This window comes from Neofelis nebulosa, chromosome 7 (assembly GCF_028018385.1).
Source record: "Neofelis nebulosa isolate mNeoNeb1 chromosome 7, mNeoNeb1.pri, whole genome shotgun sequence".
Classification (NCBI taxonomy): domain Eukaryota; kingdom Metazoa; phylum Chordata; class Mammalia; order Carnivora; family Felidae; genus Neofelis; species Neofelis nebulosa.
In genome coordinates, this window is record NC_080788.1 from 21,258,175 (window position 1) to 21,284,897 (window position 26,723).

Below are 26,723 nucleotides of genomic sequence, written 5' to 3' on the forward strand. Positions count from 1 at the left end.
GTGTGGGGGGGGGCAGGCTGGCTGTTAAATGCTCCAAAGAGATTCATGAAAAATTACTGCAGCTTCATTTGCAAAGCTCTGCTGTGTTGTTCCCAGTGACCCGAACACTGTGGGGGCACTCCTGAAATAAATCTGTCAGCCTTCCGCACACCCAAGATGTTGAGGTCAGAGAACTGATCGGGAGGTTTCCAGAATTTTTCTTACAATTAATCACAAATTCAGTGAAACAACTGATGGAAAAGATTTATTTTGATGTCTATTCCCCGGGGTCACTGAAGGGTTATTTGACGTGATAATCTCTGCTTCCCAGCCAAGCCAGGCCTCTCCCTTCCTTTTTCCCCCCAGGAAGCAGTCTTGCCATTTACATGAGCTCCTTCAGTCTTCGTACCAAGGTAGAGGCATGATCATGTGAAATCATTCTTTGCATGTTTTTGAGATGTGAGAAAGCAGACTATATCAGAACTCTGGACACTTTGTCCAGTTGATCAAAGTGGAAGGACACAACAGAGCCAAAGGCCATGCTCCCAGATCCCAAGGTCGTGAATCCCCAGTGGTGCCTGTTAGCCAGTGGTCATGGCATGATGTGAACTTGCCAGACTGTAATTTGACTCTCGTGTATTAATATAGTTACATGGGTAGAAGAAAAGGAAAACAAGCATTTGATACATTTCTTATAGTTTCTTTTTGTGAGTTGATTAGACTCTAAACCAGATGCGACTTTCTGGAGGACCATTTGGCCCACTTTCTTTTGGGCAACATGTCTCCCTGTTATGTGCATTTCTGGTGCCCAGCACCTACTCAGCCATGAGGCAGGCCTGTGAACCAAGCTGCTCCAACTGGAGTTCTTCTCCAGAACTTGGGATCTTTAGGAAAGTTACCAATAGGTGAGGGAAATGAGGGACCTTATCCCAGCTGTGCATCCAAAGAAGATGGCACATGTTTTAGGCCACTTAGATGTCCTTAGCTGCCGCCTTGTAAGATTCCTTCTATGGTTCATAGTCTGTTCATGTTTTTGCAAACCTGGCTGTTCCAGTCTGTTTTGTTTTTCACATTGCCAATTTTATCAATTGATGTTTGCATAGAAAATCATCTATTTTTTCTAGATTTTCAAATTTGTTGGCGCAAAGTTATTCCTAGCATTTTCTTCTTCTTTTAATCCCCTCTGCATTTGTATTTATGTTCCCTTTCTCATTCCTAAATCTATTAGGGATATTAAGTCTTTGCTCATCTCCTGAAAACATATCTAGGAGCTCTAGACCCATAACCTAGAAGGTTAGCAGTCTTGGTGGACATTGTGTGTATTGTGATTGCTTTGTACTCCAGGCCTGGCTGGCCAGAGCCTTTGTTCTTATCTTTTATTTTGAGACTTTTCTAGCTTTCTGAGATTCTTGGTTTGCCATTAAAAGGACTCTGCACCCCATGTTTGTGCAACCATCCTTTTACATTTTCCTGAGTTTTTATTGTTTTAATTTAGATTCTTAGTTAAATATATTTTATTTTTATGTTTTGAGACAATTATAGATGAATAGCTTACTATGCCAGCACTATTATTAAGCAAACTGTCTTTTTCCTACTGAATTGAAATGCCACGTTTTTCATTTACTAATTTCCTATAGACTATCAGTCTGATTTCTGAAATTTTTCTATCCCATTGTACTCTTTATTTATTTTTAAGCCATGACTTTAGTGTTTTGATTACAACATTAATATCTGTTAAGACATCCACTGCTCTCCCATTATCTCTTTTGGTTTTCAAAAATTTTTTGGATAATTCTTACATGTTTGTTATTTTATAAATCTTTAAAATGATTTTGTCTGGGGTGCCTGGGTGGCTCAGTTGGTTAAGTGTCTTACTCTTGACTTTGCTTCAGGTCATGATCTCATGGCTATGAGATGGAGCCCCACGCTGAGCTCCATGCTGAGTGTGGAGCCTGATTGGGATTTTCTCTCCCTCTCTCTCTGCCTCTTCCCCACTCATGCTTGCTCTCTCTCTCTCTCTCTCTCTCTCTCTCTCAAAATAAATGAATAAACATCAAAAAATTATTTTGTCCAGTTCTATCCACTCCATTGGGATTCTGATTGGAATGCCAGCACAAGTGTGCATTCCTTGGGAAGGATCGGCAGTTTGTAGGATATTACCTCTTTCCATTTAGGAATAGGCTGTGCACCTCCATTGATTCAGGCAGTAGGTGTCAGTCAGGACACATAGTGAAGAAGCCAACTCAAGCTAGTTTTCACCTAGAAGGGACCCAAAGAGTTCACAGAGTCTCCAGGACAGCCAGAAACCAAGTTTGGAGGCTATAAGGCCAGGAAAGGAAAGATGCTTCAAATTATACTCAGGAACTGCTTTGAGGAAGACCCCATCATCACGGGGCCAGTAGTGTGACCCTGCAGACCCTAGGCTTTGGATACTGTCTCCAGAACCTCACTTCCTGCCTCCTCTGGAAACTGGCTGTGTCTGCTGCCCCCTATTTCAGAATGGAGTCCATGCAGTACATACCTGTGTCCCAAGCTCCCACCTAAGTCCTGTGCAGGAGTGTCTCATAGTGGAGCCCTCCTTTAAGGGCTCCCTCCCAATTAGGCAGGCCTGGAAAGCATTTCTGGAGAAGGTAGACCGACTCATAAGGTGAGTATTTCCCAAACTGAGGAAGAAGGCTTAATGGCATTGGGCGGCCAGGTAGAATGACCCATATCTGTTATACCTGAGTTATTGCTACATAATAAGATTTTATATATAACTTCCCATTGGTCATTTTATTTTCATATTTAATTTATTTTATGTTAATGTATTTTTAGGTATTTTGTATTTGTTACTATTAACTGAGTACAATACGTTTGTCATTTTTATTTTTTAATTTTTTTTAAGTTTTATTTATTTTTTTAGTAATCTCTTCACCCAGCATGGGGCTCAAACTCATGACTCCAAGATCAAGAGTCGCATGCTCCTCTGACTGAGCCAGCCAGGCCCCCTGCCGTTTTTATTTTTATTTGGTTGTTACTAGTATCATATTTTTAATAATCAGTATAACAAATAATCTTAATTCCAGTTTTTTTAGTATATTCTCTTAGGTTATTTTAGGTAATCAATCATATAATTTGGAAAGAAAGACAATTCTGTCTTTTCCAATATTTACACAACTTACAATATTTTCTTATTGCATTAGCTAAAACATAGGAATTATCTTTCCATTAAAGGTCACAAGCAACTCAGCTTGAAATACCATTTTGGACTTCCCAGTATCTTTTATGGTTATTGGACTTTGGGTTTACTGCATCTTTTGGATTCAGTACAGTAGTTTATATTTTGCTATGAAATTATCGAGGTTCTCCAGATTTTTGGATTTATGGCCTTAGACCTGCCTCCATTCTCTAAATCTCCAACATTCTATATTTAAAGCTCCTTTCTCATTTCTAATCATGTTTGCTTTGGCTTTTGTTTTGTTTTCTTTTGTTTAGTCTTACCTGGGGTTTGTCTATTCAAGAATTATCTTTAGGCTTTATTATCCTAATATCTTTATTCCTATCCTCTATTCCATTACTCTCGCTTTTTATGTTAAATTCTTTTTTGCTATTTTCTGTAAACTTGGTTTTGTTCTTTTCCTGATTTAAGTTTTACATTTTATTTTCAAGCAGGCCATTCATTTTTAACCTTTTTCCTTGAGAATATAAAACATATTTAAGAAAGTCTGCAAAACAAAAATATAAAGCTCAGCAGTTTATCATAAGGCAAATATGCATGTGACCTCCACTAAAATCTACAAATAGAGCATCTCCAGAAACCCAAGGCCCTCCTTATGCACTCCCAATTCACTGCCTCTCTGTTCCCAGTGAGGATAGTCACTAGGATATTACAATTAGGATATTACATTAGATTGGGTAGAAATCTTTAATATAAATGGATAATGCCAAACTGTATTCCAAAGTTGTCCCAGTTCACAACCCCATCAGGAATGTATAAGAGTTCCTGTTGCTTCACATCCTTATCATCAGTTGGTATTGTCTATTGTAATTATTTTTCAATTTTAGCCATTCTGGTAAGAGTGTAACCAACATCATATTGTAATTTTGATTTCTATTTTTCAGATTACTGTTGTGGTGGGGCTCCTTATCACGTTTCACATTGGGTTGTCTTTTCCTTAATGTTTAAGTGAGGGGTTTTTTGTTTGTTTTGGATATAAGTTTTCTATACTTGCATGTAATGCAAAATCTTCTATTTTACTCTCATTTGGGTATTATTTTATGAAAAGTTTTTCATTTCAAATACATTAGTCATTTGTTTATGATTAATACATTTTGAGTCATGCTTAAGAAGTGTTTTCCTACTCCAAGGACATGAAGGTATTCTTATCATCCTCTCACAGTTTTATTGCTTTGACTTTCATATGTTCATCTATAGTCCATGATAAAAATGCCTCCATGAGCAATTATGAACATTCCTGAAATAAATGAATTAATAAAAAGTCTCAGTAAAAAAATAGAAGATCTAAAGAGCCAAATGAAAATTTTAGAACTCAAAAATGAATGAAATAAAAAGCTCCATAGCTGGGCTCAATGTCAGAATGAAGGGGAATGAGAAAAGAATCAGTGAACAGAAAAATGGAACAGTAGGTAGAAATTACCCAAATTGAACACCAGAGAGAAAATCGACAAGAAACAAAAATGAAGAGAGCCTCAGTGGTTTATGGTCTAACATTCATGTCACTGGAGTTACTGAAAGAAAGGATTAAAAAAGCAAGGCTGGGGCACCTGGGTGGCTCAGTCAGTTAAGCGTGGGCTCTTGATTTCAGGTCAGGTCATGATCTCACAGTCATGAGTTTGAGTCCTGCATTAGACTTCACGCTGCCAGCTTGAGTCTCTCTCTCCCTCTTTCTCTGCCCCTCCCCCACCCATGCTTGCGCGCGCGCTCTCTCTCTCTCTCTCTCTCCCCCCCCTCTAAAAAATAAATTAATAAACTATTTTTAAAAAGTAAGGCTGAAAAATACTTGAAGAAATAATGGCTGACAATGCCCCAAATTTGGCAAAAGACATTAACCTAAAAATTCAAGAAGCTGAGCAAATCCAAACAGGATTCTCCCAAAGAAATCTGCACCAAGACACACCATAGTCAAACTTAAGAAAACTAAAGACAAAGAAAAATCTTGAAGTAAGTCATTAAAATAATGATAATTTACCCATAGGGGAAAAAAAACAATTAGGAAGAAAAGATTCTCTGTTTTCTAAAACCATTATAATAGTAAGTGTCCTGTTTATAGTTTATAATTCCTTATTTCCTCCTTAGAATTCTTTATTTATATAAATGCTTTATTTCCTGTCTCTATTCTTGCCGTAGGGTATTTACATGGTTGCCATAATTTACTGTTTCATCTTACTCATAGTGTAAGTTTCCTTTGCTATTATGGGGAATATTTCTAAACATGTGGAAGTTAAACAGCACACTTCTAAATAATCCATGAATCAAAAAGAAGCCTCAAAGGGAATCCAAATATATTTAGAAAGGAATAAAAATAAAGCATGACATATCAAAATATGTGGGATGCAGCTAAAGTAATACTAGGGAAATTTGTAGCACTAGTTGCTTTCATAAGAAACAAGGAAAGGTCTCAAATCAATAACCTAATTTCCTACCTCAAGATACTAGAGAAGAAAGAAAATCAACCCAGAGCAAGAAGGAAACAAAGAAGATAAGAGCACAAATCAGTGAAATCACAAACAAGAAAATAATTGAGAAAACCAATGAAACAAGGAGCTGATACTTTGACAAGATCAACACAATTGACAAACCTCCCCTAAGAAAAAAAAAGATAAAGGACACAAATTACCATGTCTGGAATAAATTGGGAACGTAACTTCAGACTCTGCAGACATCAAAAGATAATAAGAGAATAATATGAACATTTTTACACAAATAAATTTAACAACATGGATTAAATGGATCAACTTCTTAAAGAACACAAAACTACCATAACTCACACAATATGAAACAGTTTCAATTACACTATAACTATTAAGGAAATTAAACTTTTAATTTAAAAACTCCCCAAAACAAAATCTCTAGGCCCAGATAGTTTCACTGGATAAGACTACCAAATATTTAAAGGAATTAACACCATTTTCACATACTGTTTCCCAGAAAATAGAATAGGAATGAACACTTCCAAGTTGATTTTATGAATCCGGTATTACGATCTACCACAACCAGAGAGAGAATACAGTAAAAGAACACTAGAGACCAATATCCCTAATTAACATAGATGCAAAGATCCTTAACAAAATATTAGTAAGTAGAATTCAGCATATATAAATAAAATTACATATCATCTCCAAGAGAGGTTTATTCCAGGGATGCAAGGCTGGTTCAATATTCAAAAGTCAATCAATGTAATCTATGATATTAATAGATGAAAGAAGAAAATCACATGGTCAGATCAACTGATACAGAAAAAGTACTAACAAAATTGAATATCCTTCCATGATAAACAAATCCTTAGAAAAATATGCTTAAAGGAGAACTTCCTCAACCTGAAAAAGAGCATCTACAAAAACCCTACAGTGAACACGAAACTTAATGGGAAAAGACTGAAAACTTTCCCCCTAAGATCAGAAACAAAGCAAGCATGCCTGTCTTCACCACTATCGTTCAATGTAGTATATATAGTGCTAGAAGTTCTAGTTAATGCAACAATGTAGGAAAAGCAAATTAAAGCATACGAATCAGAAAGGAAGAAATAAAACTAACCTTATTTGTAGATGACATGAGTGTATACATAGAAAATCCCAAGGAATCTCCAGAAATAATCCCTTAGAACTAATCAGTGAGTTCAGCAAGCTCACAGGATACAAGATAAACATACAGAATTCAGTTGTATTTCTCTATATTAGCAATAAGTGTATGGGCACTGAAATTGAAAACACAGTCCTATTTATAATCACTCAGAAAGTGCACAGGGGTAAATCTAACAAAATATGTACAAGACACGTACACTGAAAAACTACATAATGATGAAGTAAATCAAAGAATTCTATGTAAGTGGAGAGACATACTGTCCTCATGAATTGGAAGAATCAGCATAGCAATGTTATAAATTCTCCTCAAATTGATATGCAAACATAATGCAATTCCTATCAAAACCCCAGCAAGTTTTTTTTTTTGTAGACGTAGACAATTTTATACTAAAATGTATACAGAAAGGAAAAGAAACAATTTTGAAAAAGAACGAAAGGGGAGGAATCAATTTTACTTCAAGACTTATAGCCACAGTAGGCAAGGAAGAGAGATAAGTAGATAAATGGAACACAGCAGAGAACCCAGAAATATGCCCAACTGATTTTTGAAAAAGGTCAAAAGCAATGGAGAAAAGATAGCCTTTTCAACAGATGGTGTTGGAACAGATATCTATGGGTAAAAATAACAACTTCATCCTAAGTGCCATAGTAAAAAGTAGACAAGGTCTAACCACTCTCCGAAGTGGCTGTGCCAATTTACACACTCACTAGACCTGTCTGAGGGTCCCCAGTGCTCCACATCCTGGCTTATTCTTGGGAGTTTCAGTCTTTGTAATTTTAGACAGGAAAGTACTGAAGGAACTTACTTCCCCCAAAATGAGATCGTAAACCAAGACACAAGAGAAGAGGGGATCTAACAAAGGAAAGAGAATTCGAGGTGATAAAAGAAAAATGTCCCAGCATGTACATGAGTAGTGTAGACAGACCACTTATAGATTGACGAGTCCAGATTAAAGCAGGACAGAGAGGCTCCATGGAACTGTCTCTAAGAAGAAAATAAAGCTGACAGAACATCTGATGAGTAGGATTACACTCAGGGTATATTTTCAGTTCTCTTGGGGAGATTGGGGGTGAATTAGAGACAAGCACATAGGACACTAAACAAGCAATAAAACAAAAACAGTTAAGACTTTAGAATGAAAGACAAAGATCGTATATAGTACATGGTTTATTTGACTATGTGGTTTGCACATATTTTCTCAAGGTCGATAGTTTGTCTTTCATTCTTGTAACGGGTCATTTGTAGCACAAAAGTCAATTTTTGCTCATTATATTTTTGGTGTTACTCCAAGAACTCTTTGCCTAACCTTAGATCCTAAAGATTTTCTCCAGTGTTTTTTTCTAAAGACCGTATAAGTGTTTTTTTTTTTACATTTAAATTAAATTAAAATTAAAATACATTAAAATTAAATTAAACCCCAGCCACAGCACAACAGAGTTGGTCACAGTAAATTGCTGGGATGTGCATTTACTCATGTGGGTGATGATTGGTCTTGGGCATTACCTGAGGCACTAGGTACTTACTGTAGCTTAAATAGATTTTCCCTGTTTATAGAATCTTAATTCTTCAGTTGGAAAAAATCGTTGTGTGCTCTGTAGCAAGTACTGGGCTGTGGCTTTGAATTCAGAGCAGGCATACTTTAACAAGTATCTAGCGTGAGACACCATTTCAAACTTATTATGCAGACTTGGCGGTGGGTGCCTTGAGAATCTTGTTTCAGGCCCTTCTGTTCCATTGAAGGAGACTTACCTAGACCTGTCTGCTCCCCGCAAATTATCTCCTCCTTCCTCTTCCAGCGTTAGGTTGTTTTATCCCCACAGAGTGCGATGTGATAAGCAATTTACATGAGTGTAGCTAGTGGACCATGCGATGTGCTGCCTCTTTCCAGGAATCTGTTCATTCCAAACAGGCTGCACCTCATGTTGTTCAGCCAGGGTGGCAGGCAGCAATGGAGAGATTGGGAGAGAGAGCCGTTCCCAGCCAGCACTGTTGTAAGTTCTGCGTGCATCTGTGAATAAGACAGACCCAGATCCTTCGCTTACACTCTGATGGGAGGAACAGAAGATAAACAGAATGAGTCCATCTCAGGGCATGTGAGAAGGTGGTAAATGCTATGGTCAGGGGAGAGAGCACAGGAGAGTGAGGGGGATCCAGGGTGGGGCGGAGGGAGGGAGGGAATAGGGAAAGGCAAAAGTGGGACATCAGGGGGAAGAGAGTGGATCTCTGGGGAAAGAGTTTCTACAGTTTAAGTGCCTGACATTAAGCTTTTGATTGTCAAGGTATTCATTTCAAAGACCTCCATCTCAAATAAACACATTGCCCAGAGTTACAAGTCACACAACAAATAAGGAGCCAGGCTGCCCCAGCCATGAAGTTTCCCTCCCCGCTGGGCGACCCAGATAACTGACCTCTTGAGTTATCCTGCTTTTCCCTTCCCATGCCCTAATTCCTGCTCTTAGGGTTTAAACTCACCAATAAAGAACAAACCCGTGAAGCCCTAAACACCCCACCCTGGACCACAGTAAAGGCAGAGCCCCAGGCCCCCTCTACCCTTCACCCCCTATCATGACATCACTACATGGCCCTAGGTATGCTGTGTCCCCTCCAGGAACTGCAGCCAATAAGCTTTGTTTTGTCAAAGTTCCCTGACAGTTGTTGCTGAGGAGTGTTTTGCAATCATTTCAAGAACCACGGGGCTGGTCTAGCCACAAGTGTCTGTGGGGAGCTCATCACAGGTAGCATGGGCCCAGGTGAGTGCCTCCAGGCATTCCTGATCAATAGCATCACTATCAATAGGCTGAGACCACCACAAAACAGTTCCCATTGCAAAAGCAATGACTGACTTCTCAGTCCTTCTTCATTTCATGGCATCTCTAGTTGGAAGAGAACCTGAGGGGTCTGTTAGGGAACAAAGTCCCCACAGCCTCAGCCCAGCCCTGGCCAGCCAGCAGGAAGGGGCCTTGCCCAAAGCACATATCTGGTGTGCAGGATTGAGGGGCCCAATCCCAGCTGTCCCTGAGTTCTGTGTGTTCTGTGGATCAGCAGGACAGGCTGCCTCATACAAAAGGGGGACTTGTACTGAACGACCTGGCCCTGCACACCTCCTGTGCACCTCCACTGTGGAATGTTGTTATGGGTGACAGTGTTGTTAGGGCTCCCTCAGCTGGACTCCATGCTCAGGGTGGACTTCAACTCCGGAGACTGGAGACATCACTAAAAGCATAAAAGCAAAAGCAACCTTCCCAGCCCCCGGCCCGTAGGTGGGGTGGCGGAGGCTCCTGGCAGTGGTTGGTGCAGGTATGGCTCTCCTCCTGCTGGCCTCCGCCCTCAGTTCTCCTCCTCCAGTCTGTCAGTCATCATTTTAGATCAAATTAAAAGAGCAGAAATTGAAGCATAAAGTAGGTAAAGGATAAATTAATTTGAGGTTTAAAAGATGAAAATTTGGCCCTGGACAATACCCTTGACCTATGGCTGTCCCTTTTTATTTCACTTCCCTGGAAGTCTGTGTTAGTGAGCAGTTGGGTGTGTAGGTGACAGCAGCTAGGAGTGGAGGACTCAGCCAGCAATGGGAACAAGTCAGTGAGGGTGGGTGCCTAGGGCTGTGAGTTGCAGAAGGCAGTGACTTCTCATTTCTGCAGGCTGGCGATGCCCGGTCCACTTGAGGCTGCAGGGAGGTGGGGGGGGGGGGGGGGGCGGGGCAGGCGTGCTCTGAGGGTTTCCTCCTGGGCTCCAAGCTTTCAAAACACTTGAACTGCATTTTTTCCTTCCCTGGTTTTTAATTTTCCAAGACATGTTTATTTACACAGCATTTATTGAAATGCCACACCTTATCACATTGTGAATCCTGTGACTGTAACATGTGGTGGTTGCCCTCGGGGAGCACACAGGACATAAATAACTACAGCTAGATAAAATAAGTCTCCAGCAGATCTGGGGGCGGAGTGCGCTGCCCAGAGAAGAAGCAAGCAGCTCCGGAGAGGGAAAACCAGACAAGTCCTCAAGGATGACATGGGAGTTGGGTCTTGACAGATGAGTAGGAGTTTGATAGGCCATGACATTATAGTGAGGAAATTGCTGACCCAGGGAGCGGAACATGCCAAGACACAGAGCTATGATAACATGTCTCCATACATAACTCAATAGGAGTAGCATTCTGTTCATTTCCTTTTGTTTTTAATGTTTATTTTTAATTTATTTTTGAGAGAGAGAGAGCAGGAGAGAGGCAGAGAGAGAAAGAGTGACAGAATCCCAAGCAGGCTCCGCAATGTCAGCACACAGCCCGATGCAGGGCTCGAACTCACAAACCATGAGATCATAACCTGAGCCAAAATCAAGAGGAGTTGGACACTCAACTGACTGAGCCACCCAGGAGCCCTTCTGTTCATTTACTTTATCTCTTTCTGTGACTCCTCTGTAACTGTCTGTTACTATCGCTTAGGTTTCTTCAAGCTTATTTTTTTCTTTTTCATTAATTGCTTTGAAAATCGGAATTTGAAGTTATTCCTCCTGGTGTGTGTGTGTGTGTGTGTGTGTGTGTGTTTCCATGGCTTTTGTCAAGATAAATCATTTGGCTTTATTACTTAAAGAAAACTGAACCAGGGTGCTCTGAACTGAGGCATTTTCACATGATCTTAATTGTGTAGCTCAAGTGTACCCACCAGGGCAGAATGCCGTTTTAATTGTGAGATCTGTCTGTGTTCCTCTGTCTAGATTAAGTTTGACAGTGTCGGGGTGTGTGTCTGCTGTGAAATGCAGCACCAGTCATCCGGCTGCAGCAACCTTGGGGAGACGCTGAAGCTGAATCCGCTGCAGGAGGACTGCAACGCCGTGAGGCTGACGTTGAAGGTGATGGCCAAGGGCACTGCTTATTCATGCATTCCATCCCATGCATTTACAGACATTTTAGGAGGGCTTTACTCATGTATCTATTCCTTCCACTTCTTAATTCATCTCTGTAGCTGAAATGCAAGAGGGAATATCTTTCCGGAGAACATTTTATAGGATTATAGATTTTCACTTTAAAGGTGTTGCTTTCTGGATCTCGTTTTCCATTTTTACCATTTCACTTTCCTGCCTCTGACATATGTGGAGTAGGATATGAATGGTTGAAACAGGTCTTTACAAATGTGGATGTGATGCATTCTACTGCTTTTCTAACATTTTTGCTGGTACACCATCAGGGAACAGATGGGCATTTATTTTGCCTTTTTTAAAGATATTTGGAGAAAGACATTTTACAATTTCCCACAGCAATCTATTCTTGTGTACAGCATCTGATTTTTTTAAATGACATAGAAAATTGTTTATATTATTCCTTTCTTTTTCTTCCTGCAAGTTTTATTTTCTCCTGAAAATCAAAATTGGCTGCTTAAAAATGCATATGAACAATGAACCCAGTTCTTCTCTTTTCCCTGGGTGAAAATGTGCTAAAACTTTTCTAAAAGGATGCAGCAAGGTCAAAGGAATGCTTTATGGTGATAAAATTGTATTTACAGTATGTAGGGAGCTCTAGAGTATGTCCATAGGGAACACAGTATGTGGGGAACTGGAGACTCGAAGAGTCACCCTGGAATCGGGGGAGAAAGGAGGAAAGTGTTGCCCTCTGGAATTGAGTACCTGGGTGTCGTTCCAAATGCTGGCCACAATGACCTGTTGGTCTGGGCGAGCTCCCTATTAGTCCAGGGCACTGTGAAAACATGTGGCAAATCGGCAGTGACGTAAGAGAAATAGGAAATGTGCCTAAAGTACAGGGTGGGACTGACTTCCTCTCGCAGAGTGGTTCCAGCAGCTCTCCAGAGTAACAGATCCAGGAGGCTCAGAGGAACCCAGACTGCAGCACTCAGGGGCCTGTCCTCTTATGTGCAAGGTGGTTCTTGCCACCTCACGTTGCATACAACCATGGTTTCTCTCACTATGGGCTTGCACAGGGTCAGTGTCTGAGGCCCACCGTGGCCTTTCACAGCCCTCCTGGAATGGGGACATGGGCAGCTAGTGCTCACTCTGAGATCTCATTCTGACAACTCCTAAGTCACCTCCTGACTTTTTCTTTCCGTATTTAAAAAAAAAAAAAAACAAAAACAGGGGCGCCTGGGTGGCTCAGTCGGTTGAGCATCCGACTCTTGATTTCAGCTCAGATCACGATCTCACAGTTCATGGGATGGAGCCCTGCTTCAGGCTGTGTGCTGACCATGCAGGGCCTCCTTGGGATTCTGTCTCCCTCTCTCTCTCTGCCCTTCCCTGGCTGGCACTCTCTGTCTGTCCCTCAAACTAAATAAACATTTTTTTTAACTTAAAAAAAATTTTTTTTTAATTAAAAGAAATTTTTAAAGGGTATTTCTTGCTGCCTATAACAAGACAATAGGTAATTATAATTAAATTACAGTGCAGTCACTGCCCCCTGGAAGAGTGCACAAATCCCCTAGGGAATCTCTCAGTCTGGAGGCCACATGGGTGCGTGCATGCAGTTAAATAGCTATGTCATGTCCCACTCAGTTGATGGGCTAGAGGTATTTGGTCTGAAGTCCCAAGACCTTGGAGTCCTTTATGACACCTGTACTCAGTGGGACCCTCCCAGGACCTGTCTTCTTGACTCTCTATCCCCTGAGGAGTGGCTGTGGCCTGAAAGATGGTGCTGGAACCACAGTGCTCCCTCTAAGAAGGCCCAGGCTGGGCTGACAAGCCTGCAGTCCCACCCACCCTTTCCCAGTGTCCCTGGCTCTGGTGCCCTGATGAGGAAACCACTTGGGAGGGGATAACTACAATGAAACAAAGTGAAGGAGACCTAAACAGTTCAAGTCAGTGCAGGGGAGTCTTCTCAAACGGCTCATCCCCATGGGTGTTCAAATTGCCCAAGACAATTGTGAGAGCTGAAGGCCTGAGAAAGACTACACCAAACTTCTGAATAAATTTGTTTTAAAAAACTTCTCTGGATGTAGGAACTGTCAGAGCTGGTGGCATGAGGCTCAGAATAAGGAGGATTTATGATTGAAAAAGAGGGAGAAGTGAGCAGCCTGCCCCCCAGCTGAGGGCCGGTAATGAGAGCAATGGCCTTGAGTGTATAGGGTGGGGAGCTGAGTTTCATCTGGAATCTGGTAGATGAAAGACACTTGGAAGGGAGGGTCTGTTTACTGCTGTCCTCTAGCTTTGTTATTTTCTCAAATCATTTTGGCTATCCTAGTTCCTCTGCATTTCCGTGTAAATTTTGGAATCAGCTTATCAGTTTCTCCAGAAATCCTGCTGGTTTTTTTTTTTTAATTTTTTTCAACGTTTTTTATTGATTTTTGGGACAGAGAGAGACAGAGCATGAACGGGGGAGGGGCAGAGAGAGAGGGAGACACAGAATCGGAAACAGGCTCCAGGCTCCGAGCCATCAGCCCAGAGCCTGACGCGGGGCTCGAACTCACGGACTGCGAGATCGTGACCTGGCTGAAGTCGGACGCTTAACCGACTGCGCCACCCAGGCGCCCCCCTGCTGGGGTTTTGATTGGAGTGGCATTCACTCTGTATCTCAGTTTGGAGAGAATCGACATATTCGTGATATAGCTCTCCATTTACTTAGGTCTTTAAACATTTTTTTTAATGTTTATTTTTTATTTTTTGAGAGACAAAGAGAGACAGAGTGTGAACCAGGGAGAGGCAGAGAGAGAGAGGGACACACAGAATCCAAAGCAGACTCCAGGTTCTGAGCTGTCAGCACAGATCCCAACATGGAGCTCAAACCCTCAAACCATGAGCTCATGACCTGAGCTGAAGTCAGTCGCTTAACCAACTGAGCCACCCAGGCGCCCAGTTCTTTTTATATTCTACTAGTGTTATACAGTGTTTGAGATATCGATGTTAACATATTTTCTTTAGTATTTTTGCTTATGGTATTTCATGTTTGTTAGTGCTATTTTATTGGTGCTTAAAAGTTTTTTAACCATATCTTGTTCATTGCTAGTATATAGAAATTTGATTTTTGTTACTGATCTTGTATCCTGTGATCTTGTTAAACTCACTTAATAGTTCTGGTAGCTCCTTTATAGATTCTTTTGGATCTTCTCTGTAGGCAGTCATGTGAAATGCAATGAGAGGCAATTTTACATCTTCCTTTCCAGTCTGAATACCTCTTCCTTCCTTCCTTCCTTCCTTCCTTCCTTCCTTCCTTCCTTCCTTCCTTCCTTCCTTCCCTCCCTCCCTCCCTCCCTCCCTCCTTCCTTCCTTCCTTCTTTCTTCCTCCTTTCTTTCTTTCTTTCTTTCTTTCTTTCTTTCTTTCTTTCTTTCTTTCTTTCTTTCTTTCTTTCTTTCTTTCTTTCACCTCATTGCAGTATTGGATAGACATGGTGAGAGCATACATCCTTGCTTTCCTGATTTTAGGAACTAAATATAGTGTTAGCTCTAAGTTTTTCTATAGATGCCCATTATCAGGTTGTAGAAGTTATCCCTGGTTTTCCTAGTTTCCTGAGAGTTCTTTTTATCATGGATGGACGTTGGATTTATTCGTCTTTTTCTGCATCGACTTAATGTTCATGTACTTTTTCTTTTTTGGTCTACTAACATGGTGAATAACACTGATTGACTTTTGACAGTGAACCAGCCTTGCATCCCCAACATAAACCACAGTGGGCCATTTTCCCCTCAGCTCTGCTGAGTCTGTTGATGCCTCAGAGACATCCTTCATGTCTGTGATTGTGCCTTTCCATTTGATTCTTCCATATAGCCTCTGTCTCTATGCTGAATTACCTACACGACCCTGCACATTGCTCACCTTTTCACTAAAGCATCTGTCCCAAGTGAACACATGCTCATGTTTCTCAACATGGAGATTCCCATGTCCTTAGAATTTGGGTTGGTTGGTTGCCGTGTGACCTCAGCTGTCTGATGGATTCCAATTAAGTTGTGAATTTACAGAGTGTCCAGCGTTTGGTCATTTAAATGGTAGGGGCAATGCTCTTTTTAGCTTTCTGCATCATTATCCATAATTGAATATTGAATATTGCTACAGAGAAAGACCTTAAAGTCAGCCTAATGCTTTCTCCCTTTTGGGCATGTGGTGGTCATTAATTCTGTTTAAAAATACTTCTAGCTCTCTAACTTCCCTCAATGTGGTAAGATCGTACTTCCTAGTCTCCTTGTGGTTGTTCAGTGCCATGTGAGCAAAACTTCTATGTATCACTTCCAAGCCTGAGTATCCAGTGGTCTCTTTCCCTCTGGCATGGTAATAGGCAAGTTATAGATGGGGGCTGCACCATTAGTCTAGGTACTACAATGGGTAGAGCCCCCATAACTCACCCACATTTACTCACATTGGACATTTTAGCATGAGTGAGAACTAAACTTGTTGTTTTAACCCACTGAGATTTGGGGGATACTTGTTACCACAGCATAACCTAGCCCATCCTAGCTGATGTAAGGCATCATTTTTTGTTTTTTGTTTTTTTCTTGGTTTTCTTTTTCTTTTCTTTTCTTTTTTGGTATAGGTGTCAGTAATACTTTTAAATTATCAAGTCCATTCGCTTCACTGTGATACATCTTGATATTGATCAACCTTTCTCAAATTTCTTGTGGTACCATGTACCCTTTGCACAGTGAGTTTTCATCTTGCTTTATTTCAGCAAAGTTTTCTTAAAGTATAAATCTGAATTTTTCTCTGTTGTCTTTGTTTTAGGATAGCTGAATCTCTTGGACTGCTTTTATCCATCTTTCCTATCATCCCCCCCCCCCCCAATTGTTTACATTCTTCCTTTTCCATCTCGTTTTGCTCAGTTTCTCTTAAGGCTCTCTTCCCACCTTGTTTTCTGCAGTGAATATTATCTTTGTGCTCTGCTTTTGATGCAATCTTGAGCTCTGGGCAGTCCACTTCTCAAGTCTTTGCTTCTCTATTGCTTTTTCCTTACTTATTCCGTGAGCACTTGTGTCTTTGCTTTTAGCCCTTGGATTACAGCAACCTTCTCTGTTTGTTCCCAGTTGTCACCACAGATGTCTCTAGGTGGTTAATTACAGTGGAATTTTCAATGTGTTTCATATCTTTCTTAGATCTTTTCTGATGTGTATGGATACTTCAAAGCACAAAAGCCTATTCCTAACCTATATCAAGCATTGTGCTCTATTTAAATAGGCTTTAGCATAATGAAGATTTTATACTTCCTTCTCATAAATATAGGTACTCCTTCCTCTGAGATTCTTATAGATCTAAGTGCCCCGTTCTCTAGTTTTCTTATAATTGCTGGTGCAGTCATTTTTAATGTGATCATTACTCTTAAAGTCATTCAAGCCACGCTGTGTTGGATGACACCCCTGCAGTAAAAGGCTTTGCAGCAGGCACCTGGTGTTTCTTCTCCGCATTAAAACTCTCAGAACACACAAGGGTGGTAGGAAAGAAAGGCGCTCTTGTAACAAGGAACAAATTTCTGTGGGAGCCCCTCCCTGTAGCCTACAGATGTTCTTAACCCTTAGCCAAAGGAAATGCAAAAGGGGGATATTATTTTCATTAGTTTCTCTTGCTCTTATTTTTTTGGCCAGCAATTAGAGCAGGTTCACTGGTCTCTTAATAGTCTGATTTGAGGTTCTAGCTATCTGATTAGTAATACTTCATGCCTAAATTTCCATATTAAATTATGGATTATCCATACTTTGTATCTAATGAATTCAGTTTGTGCTGGGGAAATCTCATGTAATTGGTTTAGGAATCAAAGCGCCTTTGATTTTAGTTGTGTTTGAGTTAGCTGATAGGGACTTAATGAGATTGGTCTAACTACTCACTTACCATTATGCCACCCTCCTTCCCCCTCCCCTGCTACTACCCACCAATACCAGAAAGTTGTACAGGCACAATCTGTCATCAGGGAAAATGAACAGAAACCAGTCTTCTTCCTGGCTAATGAAGAATATATTTGGAATCCAGAAAATGACGCAGACACTGCTTCACTCACCCCTAAGATTGTTTTCTATGGCTTGGAGGCCTGGAAGCCCTCTGTCCCTTGGTCTCTTTCCTGCCCTTCCTGACCACTCCTATTCCTGGATTCTCTTGTTCTTCAGCAGAGAACCCCCGGGGGCACACAAGCCTCTCGGTTAGGGTATTGATTGCCGGGTAGGGTAACAGGTAACACCTCATGTCCTACCAAAGTTTACTGCTCCACCCTGATAGGAGTGAGGGCAGGGCAAAGGACAGAGGCACAGAGGAGACCTAGAACTCCATTGTGCCATGCAGGGATCCCAGGATTGCAGAACCAGAGTCATGGACCGTCCTGTTGTCCAGCAGCTTATTGTGTGGGTAGAGTGAGGTCAGATGGCTCTGCAGGGGTCCCTGAACAAGTCCAGTGTTGGGCAGCACTCCTCAGAGGGTCTAGTTCTCCAAGACTCAAGTTTCAGCTCCCTGATGACAGGACCTGGCTGTGGGCATCACATTATGAATGTGATGAATGTGATGAATCTGTAAAAAGGGACTGAAAATTAGGATTTCAGAAGCTATTTTTCCAAAGCATTAGACAATGGTGGGCAATTTTACCTAAAGATGAAGTCTACACAGATCCCCTCTCCTGATAAAATAATATCAAGGCTTTTGTAAGATAAGATGATAAAATAAATGATAAAGGATGTTTTAGTAGTGTGATGTTTGCCTTTGCCAAGCCAAACCCAGCACAAGATTGTGACATATTTCCTGATCAGTATTAACAGAATTTTTAAAAGGTTACAAAAATCAGAATTGTTAACTGGTAGAATATGCTTCATCATATGCTGATATGATATCCATCCCAGCTTTAATTCTTTCCTAGATCCCAGAATGTCATTATGGTTTTATTATAATGATATAATTCTAATTCAGAACAGAGTTAAAAATCTATTTCTTGCTTCATCTATCTGGATTTAATTTATTGAGCCGTAGGAAACCAAATTACCCAAAGAAACATTATCAATGGACAAGGAGATAAAAGATTCCCAAGAAATCAGTTATTGAATTTATGTGCTTTCTTGTCTTATCTTACAGATGGTTTATCTTTGTCTCTAAAAACGTAAAAAAAAAAATGGGGGGTGGGGAGGGTGACAAGATAATTTCCAAAAAAAAAAAACACCTAGGGACTTGGAAAATGGACTCATCATTTAGTATCTAATCTTCAGTAAGTTCTTAACCATGCTAAAGAAATAAAAATGATTCTGAGGATAAGTGAATGGTCAACATTTTGTGACAAAAGTCACAGCATGGACTGGCATTGTGCAACACCACACACACAGACACACACACACACACCTGCTAAATGTGATGTTTCCATTTTGGAACTGGGCAGCTACATAGAGTAAGGCAGATGTATCATATCTCTGTATAGCTTTCTTCTCACCTCTGGACTTTTTTAAAGTTTATTTACTTATTTATTTTGAGAGAGAGAGGGAGAGAGAGAGAGAGAGAGAGAACAAACAAGCTGGGGAGGGACAGAGAAAGGAGACAGAATCCCAAGCAGGCTCCATGCCATCAGGGCAGAGCCCATTGTGGGGCTCGAACTCATGAACCATGAAATCCTGACCTGAGCCAAGATGAAGAGTCAGACGCTTAACTGACTGAGGCACCCAGGTGCTCCTCTCACCTCTGGATTCTTAAGGGAAACACCAATGAGTCCCTCTGGTCAGGTGGGATCCTCTCAGAGATGAGGTACTATCACACTTAAACTAGCAACCATGGGACCCATGCAAGGGGATGTCTAGAAATAGTTCTCCTGGCCACTGAACACAACTCATGTCATGATGTCCCTGAGTGGCATGTTCTGTCCCCTCCAACACCACTGGAAGCCTGCCTTGCCACCCTCCGATCTGGTGGCATCACTTTCTGTGCACGGCTGTAATACCGAGTCTTGTGGGACATCTGCAGTTACAGATCCATTTAGCATCAGTACAATTAAATGCCCTTTGGAATAATCCTATGGATCAGAGGTTCCACCCAAGAGAGCTGTGACTGACCTGTACCTGCTGAGTTAAAACAAGGTCCAGGATACTCAACATTTGAGGTAGAAGTATTTTGAGTGATATTCACAGAAGTCCCCTCCCAGGCAGGTGGCCTTGCTGGACTGGTTCCAGCAGTGTCCTCCCAGTGTCTCTTGGCACTTGTAGCCCCACTCAGGACTGGTGGATGGGCTTGCAGGTGCACCTATACCTCCTCATGCAGTCAGTTAAATGAAGGCCCAGGCATGGAGAATGCAGGCCCCAGAGGGGCTTGCTCACTGCTGGGGAGCAGGACACTTTCAGTGGTGCCAGTCCCTTGCCTTTGTCCCTCCCTTCAGTGGTTTTCCCCCAAAGTCTCCTCTTTCTGGGGAAAGTACATGGCATTTCAGGGAGATGCCTCATGCAGAGCCCTGGCATCTCATGCTCTTAACCTCCCTGCTCCAGAACCCACCTTCTGCACAAGCCCAACAGCCCTCTCCAAGGTCACTACACAACCTGGTATTTTCCCTGAACCCAGCCACCCCTCAGGGAGGCTTGGCAGGGCACCCCAGTTCTCCAGCCCAGGCATTGTCACCTTGGGCTTGCTTGTACAGCTTCTACTCCCACCAAGCCTGCTGTCTGGCCTCAGTTGGACTCCACTGTGCAACACCACCCTTCTCCCTGTCCTTGAGACATATTCACCATCTCAAGGACACAGGGACCAGTGCTCAGGCCTCCTGCACTCACTTTTCCTAGCTCCTCTCTGGCTGGTTGGCCCATACTCCCTGGATGGTGTGTTCTCTCTCCATGACTGCACCCTGACCAGCAAGACCCGTAGACCTTGCCACGAACCCTGTGCCTTATGCCTTAAACTCATGGTCACCAGCCTCATCTAGCAGTCTGTGCTGCTCAGCACTTCTCCTGCCTTCCTCCTCTGGCCATCTCATTGCTCAGCTCTGAAATCTCCTCAGTATTAGGGTTCGCCAAAGTAACAGAACCAGTGAGATGTGTGAAGCAGTACACACACATGCACGCACGCATGCACACGTATACTATACACACAGACACACATATACACACTATATTTATATTTATATATGTATATATAGACACACATATATAAACACAGAGACAGACAGATACTTTAAGGAATTGGCTCATGTGATTATGGAGGCTGACAAATCCAAAATTGCAGGGTGAGCCAGCAGCCTGGAGACCCAGGGAAGGGCCGTCATTGCAGTTCAGGTCTGTAGGCCATCAGTCTGTGGAATTTCTTCTTGCTCTGGAGAGGTCAGTCTTTCATTCTCTTTATGCCTTCAACCGATTAGATGAGGCCCACCAACATATTGGAAGACAGTCTGCTCTACTCTGAGTCTGCTGATGTAAATGTTAGTCTCCTCTAAGAACACCCTCATACAAAAATCCAGAATGTTTGATCTCGTATCCAAACACCACTCCAACCAAGTTCACACACAAAATTAACTATCACATCCTCCTCCACCCTGGTCCAAGTACATTTTCTGTCCCCTGCATCACACCATCATACATCGATGTTAAAATTGCACAACTGATTGCGTCACCACTTGCTTTTAGGGCAAAGCTCTAAATCTTGTGCGTGTCTTACAGAGTCATTATCTCCTCTCTGGCTTCAGTTTTTGTGACATTCTTGCCTCTCCCCTTCCCTGCAGTCACACTGGCTTCCTTTAGCCTCCAGGACACCCCTCAGGGGTCTCTCTGCACCATAGTCTTGGCACACAATGCTCTCTGGTCCAGAACATTCCTTCTCCTCATTTTGGTGAGCTTATTCCTCCGCACCCTTCATCTTTCACCTTCCCCCTCAGACTAGCCCTGGCCATCCTTGTGCTAAATTCTCATAATTCCTTGTACTTTATTTTCCCATGAAGCTATCACAGATTGTAGTTATGCATTTGTGTAATTTCTTTATTAATACCTGCCCCCTCTCCAGACTATAAGCTCAGTGAAGGCAGAATGGTATCTTTGCCTTACTGTGGCTTCCAGAGAAGGACATGGCATGATCAGCACTCTGTAAATGTTTCTGAAATCAATGAGTTTTTAATTCATTCATTCAGGAAGGTTTTTTTTTAATATTTTATTTTTTTGTTTTGTTTTTTTTTGAGAGAGAGAGAGAGGTGGGGGAGGGGCAGAAAGAGAGGGAGACAGAGAATCTGAAGCAGGCTTCAGGCTCCAAGCTGTGAGCACAGAGCCCAACATGGGGCTCGAACTCGGGAACAGCGAGATCATGACCTGAGCCAAAGTCAGACACCCAACCAACTGAGCCACCCAGGTGCCCTGAAGTGTTGTTTTTTTTTTTTTTTACGTTTGTTTGTTTTGGAGAGAGAGGGGAACAGAGGATCCAAAGTGGGCTCTGTGCTGACAGCAGAGAGCCTGATTGATACAGGGCTCAAACCCACGAACCGTGAGATCATGCCCTGAGCTGAACCAACTGCCCTGAGATCATGCCATGGCTTAACCAACTGAGCCACCCAGGCACCCCCTCATTCAGGGAGTTTTTTAAGCATCTTTTTTTTCATGCCTGAGTTGGACATCAGATGTGCAGAAATAAATAAAAGGCAGACTCTTCCCACCAGGTCTAATGGGGAAAAAGTCACAAGCACAATAGCAATTTCAGTGCACTATCTTATTTCCACTGTGAGAGGAAATAAAAATATTAAATTATAAAAGAATTTTCAATCCTCCACTCTGTCCTAAGGGAGGGCCATTATTTTGCTGAGTGGCCTGATGGATAAAGTGTTAGGTATACACAGGAGATGGAGGTGGGTTAGCTATAAGGACAGAATTGGTGGCACCTGGGAAACTGAGGGAGTAGGAAGATAGGATAAATATTTTGGATTCTGTCACTGAATGATCCCAAGCACACCCAGCTCTAGGTGCAGTGATAATGTGACCACAGGCCCCACCTAACCCTAACTGAAATAACTGAATGTCTATAAAAATAGATGTATTCGTTCTCCAGAAAGACAGAACCAGCAGGATAGCTACAGTTATAGGTATAGACATAAATACAGATATATGGAGATTTATTATAAGATATGGAGACCAAGATGTCCCATGGTCTGTCATCTGCCAGCTGAAGTACCAGGAAAGCCCCTGGTAAAATTCAGTCCAAGTCCAACGGCCTAAGAATCAGTGGGGAGCGGGGATGGCAATGGTGTAAGCTGTGGGCTGAGTTTGAAAGCTCAAGAAGCAGGTGCACCAGAATCCAAGAGCAGGAGGAGTGGAGAGAGAGAATTCCTCCTTTCTCCCCATATTTGTTCTATGCGGGCCATCAGTGGATTCGATGATGCCCATCCACATTGGTAAGGATTATCTTCTCTACTGAGTCTACTGATTCAAATGCTTCTGTCTTCTAGAGACACCCTCACAGACACTAGAAATAATGTTTTACCAGCTTTCTGGGCATCCCTTAACCCAGTCAAGTGGGCACATAAAATTAACCATCATGATAGGGAAAAGCCTGCATCACAGTGGACATTAAGGGTATCAACCCATCCTTTTCAGAAAGTTCCAGAATTTTTTGCCAGTTATATTGCGTGCAAGACCAAAACAAAGACAGATAGGGGAGCACAGCTCACAACTGAGCTTACAAACTCATCTCTGTGTGATCTTCCTGGAGGTCACTGGAAGCCATCTTCCACACTTTAGGAATGTGCCCTAATTTTTTTAAATATTTATTTATTTATTTATTTATTTATTTATTTATTTATTTAGAGAGAGAGCAGGGGAGGGGCAGAGAGAGAGAGAGGGAGAGAATCCCAAGCAGGCTTTGCACTTTCAGCATGGAGCCAAATGTGGGGCTCAAACTCACGAACCATGAGATCATAACCTAAGCCAAAACCAAGAGTCAGATGCTTAACCAACTGAACACCTAGGAGCCCCAGAATGTGCCCTAATTTTGAAGAGCCAGGACTGATAGGTGAGGTGGTTGGTGGGGCAGATGTGGAAGCAGCAGTGGTGACAAGGGGTATTTTAGACCCTCACCATCTCCATAGGCTGCACTCCCATTGTTTGAAATGGACAACAGACATTTTTAAGGTCTGATGCAATGTGCTTTGTAAACACAGCTTCAGGATCCCACCACCACCCAATTCCACCTAGATTACTGCCCTCAAGCCTCCATCATGTAGATGTTCTGGAGTCACCACCAAGGGATGTGCTGCCTTTGGAGTCCTTTGGCTGTTGTGGTGAAAGCAGGATTACATGCAGCTTCTTAGGGAGACACCAGGACTGGGGTCCTATGCCACACAGGTGGATACCTCTCCACCCCCACACTGGGACCCACAGTCCTTGGCACATTCAGGTAAGGAACCACAAAGAGTTATTGGCCCAATTCCTTCCTCTGTCTGCTACAGGATTGCTTCAGTGCCAGCACAGCCTGGATTTAAAGATCTGAGGGGAGCATTCTGACAAGAGCGAGCAACACACTGTCTGGGACAGTCGCAGCACAAGTAATAATAGACAACCTTTTCACTCGTAAGAGTGTCCCAGTCACTCTGGTGTCCAAACAAAATCAAGGACTCCAGGAGGAGCGCTATTGCTTTGTCTGGGGGCAAACAGACTGGTGGAAATGCTAAGGATTGATATAAATGAACGGGAGGAGACAGTGTGGGGACCACTGTTGGAGATGAGAGGCTATTTCTAACGCCTTTAGTTATTTCCAGGGCTCTAAATTAATATAGGGATGCTCAGAGGAGGAGGGTGTGAAGAGGAAAATAAGCAGTATGGGAAATTTTTCAATATAATTCAATGATGAGGCCATTTGAAGGAATGCACAAAAATGGCAAAAGGGAACGTGAATGCACAAAAGTACTTATAACGAAGGAGCCAGATGCAACTTTTGAGTTCAGGACGTAAGTTCACTGTCTCGATTGTGGTTCTGGCTACACAGGTGTATGTGTGTGTCGAAACTCATCACATTGCCCATTTAGAAATATGTGCACTTTATCGTATGTCAGTTACACCTTAATGCATCTGTTAAATGTCTTTGTGACAGGTTAAGTGAGTAGGGGAAGATGAAAAGTATTAAAGCAAAGACAGGGAAGGTAGAGACGGGACGATGCAGGAATTCAAAGATGAGTTCAGGGCATTTGATTTGATCCAGAAATCAATAAGCAACTGGTTGCTGAAACTTGGGGAAGAAATGACATAATCCTGGCAGGGCTGAACAAAAATGTTTTTGGGCCACAGTGGAAATGGGCGAGTTGACAGGGGTCACAGGACAGAGTGCATTTGACTTAGGAGCAGAAGGGAGGAGAAGGAAACCGCTCAGCAGAGGAATAATGTATAATAGTTTACATTGGGCCCCAGTAGGGCTTTTCTGGGTGGTCATCCTCTGTGAACTAGTTTGCCAGTCTGTTTAAGATCTACCACACTGTTGTTTTTTTCCTACACATTATCCCAGCTCCAGTGAAGTCTTAAAAGGCAGACTTTATCATTTACATTTCAGAGACGAGAAAATGGCTCCAGAGTATGCAGGGACTGAGCTGTGGTCTCCTAACTGGTGGTGGATCCAGATTTCTGTCTTTCATGCCCAGTCTGGTGCTTCCTCCCCCACCACCACCATGATCTGCTCAGGAGGAGGCAGACACAGAGCAGCAACAGGCACAGGGTCATTTCTGTTCAAACAGAGATGCCCTAGGCAGACCCTGCACTGTTCTTCTGCAGGCACAGGAACTGACCCCTCTGCCTTGCAAACATTAGGAGCAAGTTCAACATATTGGAACATCTGAGAATAATGTAGCGAATACCATCCAGACGGGCCCAATCTTATTAGGTTTATAAAATTTGCTTCTAATATTTCTAAAAATAAGACATGTTATTATATATTATTACAAACCCAGCTGAGTGACCCCGCCCCAGCTATGGCTCCCCACTCTCTCTGTCTGAAATTAGAAGGTGCCCAGGGTTAGTTTTGCCATTCCCATACACGTTCCGATACTTAACAAACATTGTAGCCAAAATGTGACATAATCAGTACCATAAGCAGTTTTCTGTCTCACCCACCATCATGGTGTTTATCCATGTGGATATATGTAGCTTTAATTCTGTCTTGTCAACTTCTGCATAGGTTTGTAAAACCCTAATATTCTGCAACTCACTTATCCAGTTCATGTTAACAGACATTAATATGTTTTCAGGTTTTCGCTGTCACAACAGTAATAGAATGGAAGTCACGCACTCATCAACGTGCGCTCATGGGCTAGATTTCCTTTAGCATGCATACTGTAAGGGTGCAGTGATGTGCACCTGCGCTTTTACAGGACATTTCCTATTTCCTTGCAAAGAAATTGCACCTGCCTGCTCTTACATCCGACGGAGGAGATGTCTTTGCTCGGTCCATGTCCTTGCCAAGAATTCTTGACATTCAGACTTTTTATATGATCATTTCCTATTTGTATTTTTCACCTGTGAACTGCCTGTTTTGTCTGTTTGCCTGTTGGGTTATTTGTCTTTTGTTCCAAATGATACCCTTAGTCATAAAAAACTTGCATGCAGTCTGTGACTTGTCATTTTGTTATGTTTTGGATGGCATTTGTCAGAAGTTTTCAGTTTGAATGGAGTCAAATTCTTTTCTAAATGATGTGTCCTTTTTGTGTTGCATTTAAGAATTATTTTCCCTTCTGGCACAGAAAAACTGATTCTCCCAGGATAAAATATAATACAGTTCAGGGATGCCTGGGTGACTGAGTCAGTTGAGCGTCTGACTTCGGCTCCGGTCATGATCTTGAGGTTCATGAATTTGGGCCCCACATTGGCGTTTGCTTCTCTCACTGCAGAGCCTGCTTTGGATCATCTGTCCCTCTCTCTCTCTCCATTCCTCCCTGTTTGCACTGAGTCTTTCTCTCAAAACTAAATAAATATTGCCTTTCCTGATCTTTAAGGTAAAGTTGAAATCACACCCTTACTTGGGCTCTTGATCTATCTTCCTTATTTTCTTTTAATTCATAGCACATTTCACCATGAAACATACTACTTATTTTGCTTTTTCAGTCTCTCACAATTAGAATACAAA

General features: G+C 42.1%; 1 protein-coding gene across 4 annotated transcripts in view; it reads left to right on the forward strand.

The window, feature by feature from the left end:
- ENTREP2 (endosomal transmembrane epsin interactor 2) overlaps positions 1 to 26,723 on the forward strand; it is a 463,593-nt gene that overhangs the window by 368,773 nt on the left and 68,097 nt on the right. For 3 of the 4 annotated variants that reach the window (XM_058736804.1, XM_058736807.1, XM_058736805.1), the window contains exon 4: positions 11,495 to 11,629. The exons of the other annotated variant lie outside the window; for it this stretch is intronic. In XM_058736804.1, coding sequence (XP_058592787.1) covers positions 11,495 to 11,629 — 135 coding nt within the window. The remainder of the gene's footprint in view (positions 1 to 11,494; positions 11,630 to 26,723) is intronic. 4 annotated transcript variants of the gene reach the window in all.